Source organism: Rosa chinensis, chromosome 6 (assembly GCF_002994745.2).
Source record: "Rosa chinensis cultivar Old Blush chromosome 6, RchiOBHm-V2, whole genome shotgun sequence".
NCBI classification, from domain to species: domain Eukaryota; kingdom Viridiplantae; phylum Streptophyta; class Magnoliopsida; order Rosales; family Rosaceae; genus Rosa; species Rosa chinensis.
Genome location: NC_037093.1, coordinates 7,860,647 through 7,865,088, shown reverse-complemented (window position 1 = coordinate 7,865,088; position 4,442 = coordinate 7,860,647). Strand labels below are relative to the sequence as shown.

The 4,442-nt window shown below is 36.4% G+C and overlaps 1 protein-coding gene across 1 annotated transcript; it reads right to left on the bottom strand.

Annotated features, from left to right (window-relative positions):
• Nucleotides 1-2,907: 2,907 nt before the first annotated feature.
• LOC112172614 (cysteine-rich and transmembrane domain-containing protein WIH2) lies at nucleotides 2,908-4,052 on the bottom strand. The gene is made up of 3 exons (XM_024310015.2): nucleotides 3,889-4,052; nucleotides 3,567-3,753; nucleotides 2,908-3,168 (listed from the first exon to the last, which is right to left on the bottom strand). The coding sequence occupies exons 1-3, from the start codon at nucleotides 3,938-3,940 to the stop codon at nucleotides 3,123-3,125; spliced, it is 285 nt and encodes a 94-aa protein (XP_024165783.1). The 5' UTR covers nucleotides 3,941-4,052; the 3' UTR covers nucleotides 2,908-3,122.
• Between the last annotated feature and the right edge of the window lie 390 nt (nucleotides 4,053-4,442).

The window sequence follows — 4,442 nt, the reverse complement described above, 5'->3', positions numbered from 1 at the left end:
CACGAGAACAAGTGTAGTAGCAGAACTGGAAGAGTATGAGTGCAGTAGCATGATTAGACAATGAGATGAGAGTAGTAGGAAAGTGAGGTTTTGTGAAGTAACATAAAATGGATTATTCTCAAGAAAAAAAAAAGTGATGTAAAGGGGGTTATTCTAAAAAAAAAAAAAAATTAACATAAAGAGATTAGAAGTCAAAAGAAGTAATTAAGGGTAAAAAAGTAAATTAACTCATGGCATGTGGCAAGTGGAGAGCAGATTGTCCTTATTTGTAAAATTTAATCCTTATAAAGGGATTAGAAGTCAAAAGAATTAGTTAAGGGTAAAAAATTAAATTAATTAATGACATGTGGCAAGTGGAGAACTCATTGTCCTTATTTATAAGATTTAGTCCTTATATGTTTAATTCAATCTTTAAATGATGTATTTGTTAAGTCATCTTTTGTCAATAACTTATATGTAATTTGTTAAAAGAAATACGTCCAAATCATAACTAGCTAATTAATAGGAAAACTTACCAAAGAAACCAATACTAGCTAGTATTATGCTGCGAAGGATCTGAAACGACTCTCTTCTTTCCCTCTAGGTTTCAAGGGATTTTATTTGTGTTCTTTTATGTTGTTTTTGGGCTCTAAACGTTTCTCCTTCTCGCTGATTAACCAGATAATTTTGCCGATCAAAAAGAAACTTTCAGGCTTAGCTGGTCGGAGTAGCATGAAACTTCTGTGCAGGTTGAACTGCTGAAATATCTTGTAAGAGAATCTCACTATTATCTGTTGTATTTTTAAGAGATTCTAGGCCGGCCTAATTATTATTTGTTAACTGGCCTGAACCGGGACCTAACTCATAACGGGCTGTACCACATTTAGAAAGGTCAACTATTGATCCCAACTAGGGCTGTCAATTCCGACACGACCCGATAATACGACTCGAAACCCGCACGAAATAAAGTGGGTTGAACCTACACGATTAAAAAGTGGGTCGACGGTGGGTCAACCCGCCAACATGAAGTGAACCCGTATAACCCAATTGTGTTATGTTTCTTCTTGAAATTTTGGACGTTCAGAGTATTTTATCATAGGATTAGACAATTTGAAATATTTTGCTTTTTAATTATTGGATTTAATTATTTATGAATTATATATAATTATTTATATTCTTCGTCTTGTAGAGTTTTTAGTGAATTTAATCAATTTATGCATTTTTTTAGTTAAATGGATCCAATTGTTAACGCTTAAATGAGTCATTTTGTCTAACAAGACACAACATATTTATTAAATCGGTTAAGCGGGTTGGAAATGGGTAACCCGTTTAATAAATGAGTTGGGTTTGAATTTAAATTTTTGACACGATTATTAAATGGGTTGGGTTTGGATTTATATTTCGCAACACTTGTGTTGACCAAAGGGGAAAGCAAAACTTAAAACTATTGGATGAAGCCATGAAAGGTGACCAAGCTCTTTCACTCAACTTGTAACATTATTATATTCCGAACCACTCAGAATTTAGAGATGAGATTGAATATCTCTTTTGATCATTCATGAACTTAACATGACAATCATGATCCCAAAACATACGTACGTAACACCAAAAAAGAGAATCTCTTTGAACCACCGTCTGGGTTGTTGTGGCGACAACCTTTGTTCTGGGAGTGTTGTGTTCTCTTGTCAACCTTCATGCTAATTGGTTCATCTGTTTTATTGCTTTATTTACTCTAGTTAGGCATCTAATTTTACTATTTGCACGCTAGTTTATTGCATTTTGGATAACCGATCTTACTTTACTTTTATTTTGTTTGTGCTTCTGTCTTCTGGCATTAAATTTTCCGGTCTATCTGTGAGGACTATACAAACAACTAGTGCACAACTAAGAGCGAAATTCATAATTATAAAATGAGAGACTTATGACTCTAGACCAAATAAACTTGAGATTTTAAACTCTCGTAAGGTTTTGTTAATCGTTGTACTTTATCTCTATTTTAATAAGTAATATATTGGAATTCTAAAATAATCTATTTATGTGATAAAAAAAAAATTACTAATCGAATTATATATTATGTATTGGCTCCATATCATAGATTTTCTTTTTCTGGCAAACCATATCCTAGGAATATTGGGATATCATAATTGCATTTGGGGCTTGTTAGAGCAAGTCGATCAGTTGGATCACCGGATCACTTACTATTCATTACTTTTTATGTTTATTTCCACTCTCTGGGTCACGGGCCCAGTTTCTAAACTGATTTTCTGAGTCAATTTTGTGTCCTGCAAATTGACCCGGTGACCCAGGTCAATTTGAAAACTGTGCCCGTGACTCAGAGGATGAAAATAAACACTACAAAACAGTAAATAGTAACTGACTCGATGACCCAACGGATAAACTTGCTCTTACCATACTAAATAAGTACAGATTGTAGTCCACTCAGTTTTGGTTTTATTAACTCCTTGTTGTAAAAGATTCCATCCCCTAACCTTTGGACATTTGGAATTAATACAAACTTTTCCCCAACCATGCATGAGATCACACATGTTCTTTTGTAGGTCTCTATATGATCCTAAAAGAGAATAAGCCAACAAAGCCAAATTCTAAAAGTCTTCAAACAATAATGCTTGTCAATATTGTACTGCCACAGAGAAACATGACAACTTTTCTCCTTGAAACGCGTAAAGAAGCGAAACCATTGCCTTCGACTCAAAAATGAAATATTCCTCCAGCTCTTAACAATCCTAAAGAGCATCAAACTCAAATAACCCAACCAAGCAAAAACTATTTGAAAATGTACAAAATAATAGTTGTCCAATGTACTCTTGCACAGGAAAATTCCAAAATCCCCATAAGTTTCATCGCTCAAAACCATAAAGAAGTAATTTCCATCCTAGTCGAGAATTTTATAAAACACTAGCATATATAATAAGAAGTAAACGAATGAAGTCCAAGCCAAAGTTCATAACTTCATATTATTTATGGAAAACACTTGATACGCAAAAAATGAAAAACATGACCTAGACAATGTAGATGAAACTCTGTAACAGATAGATGAATTTGACAACCCAATCTGGGTGCGAATCAAACTCTACACGACAACAATCGAATAAGCCTTCAATCACTTCGACCCAAATCTCCCATCAGAAGCAGGCATCCAGCAAGCAGCAACAGCACAGAGCAGCCAAACTGCAACACCATTCCCCAAAATTTCAAAAACAAGTTAGAACTCGAAACGACAATGGACTAGTACATTATTATTGTCCTGTGATAAGACCTCAAAGACATCGAAAAAGAACATACGACCTAGTATCTCGACCTGACAGCCAAATCGACAGAAGACTAAACTACCCTATAACTCTAAAAGACAAAACAAGGGTATTTTGGGAAAAGGAAATCTCTGGGCTCGTGTAAAGTGTGTTTGACTGCTCGAACAACTCCGAGTTGACCGAGTCTTGACTCGGGCCAAAGTCGATGTAGCTGATCGGGAGTCGGGAGTCGGGACGAACCCAGATCTGAGTCAACACCCAACTCGATCAAATCGGTTTCAGACCCAAATACAAAGAGAAAGAAAGAGAGCCACGTACCAGCCTTCCATAAATCCACCGCTATTGTTTTGTTGTTGAGGGGGAGGCTGAGCGTATTGAGGAGCATAGGGAGGAGGGTATTGCTGGGGGTATCCCTGCGGCGGAGGATATCCCTGCTGGGGATACCCCTGCGGGGGATATCCCGGAGGAGGATAAGCGTCTTTGGCATATCCCTCCGGTGGATAACCTAATCACATAAACATATACTCATATCAGAACCAAACCCTTGTGGCAGATTTTCAAACTTCATTGATGATCAACTACAATTAAGCTCATGGATCTGAAAAGTTTGAAGCAAAAAAAGATGAAGAGAGTGACATACCTTGAGGAGGAGGAACACCAACTGGGGGTTGTTGCTGGTTGTAATAGCTCATGGTTTTTGGAGGAGGTGATCAATGGTGGGGTGAAAGATGAAGTCTTTTGCTTCTGGAGGAATTAATAATGGATGGAGAGAGAGGGAGACAGGCTGTGTACGAATGAGGAATTAGGCCATGTCGTTTAAATACGTTATTTTGGGCTTTGTTTTTTTTTTTTTAATAACTGAAGCAGACGCAAGCAGACGTTGAATGGGATTGGGAGTTTGTTTTTTTAACCTTATGCTCCGGCCAAGAAAACCGAGGGGAGGTTCTTTGTTTTTGGCAGAAATATTCCAACTGGGGTAGGAAGGTTTCTTTTGTTTTGAACTAAACAAGAAGTAGGTATTGGTGGATTTTTTTTTTTTTTCGATGAAGGTATTGGTGGATTGTTTGTATGTACCAACAAAATATTTTATAAATGAGAAATTGACTAGGGTAGAGGTCACCAAATTGATTAGATGTAACACCTTCCGTCAAAAGTATAATTAGCTAAATTGTTTAGGAACTTGATTAACAGTGG

What these genes read in the sequence shown, in the direction of transcription:
- LOC112172614 (XM_024310015.2), bottom strand. Translation starts at nt 3,940, where the DNA reads ATGAGCTATTACAACCAGCAACAACCCCCAGTTGGTGTTCCTCCTCCT. An exon ending in TGGTGTTCCTCCTCCTCAAG is followed by an intron (nt 3,754 to 3,888) that starts GTATGTCACTCT and finishes TTATGTGATTAG; the next exon opens with GTTATCCACCGGAGGGATAT. An exon ending in GGTGGATTTATGGAAGGCTG is followed by an intron (nt 3,169 to 3,566) that starts GTACGTGGCTCT and finishes ATGGTGTTGCAG; the next exon opens with TTTGGCTGCTCTGTGCTGTT.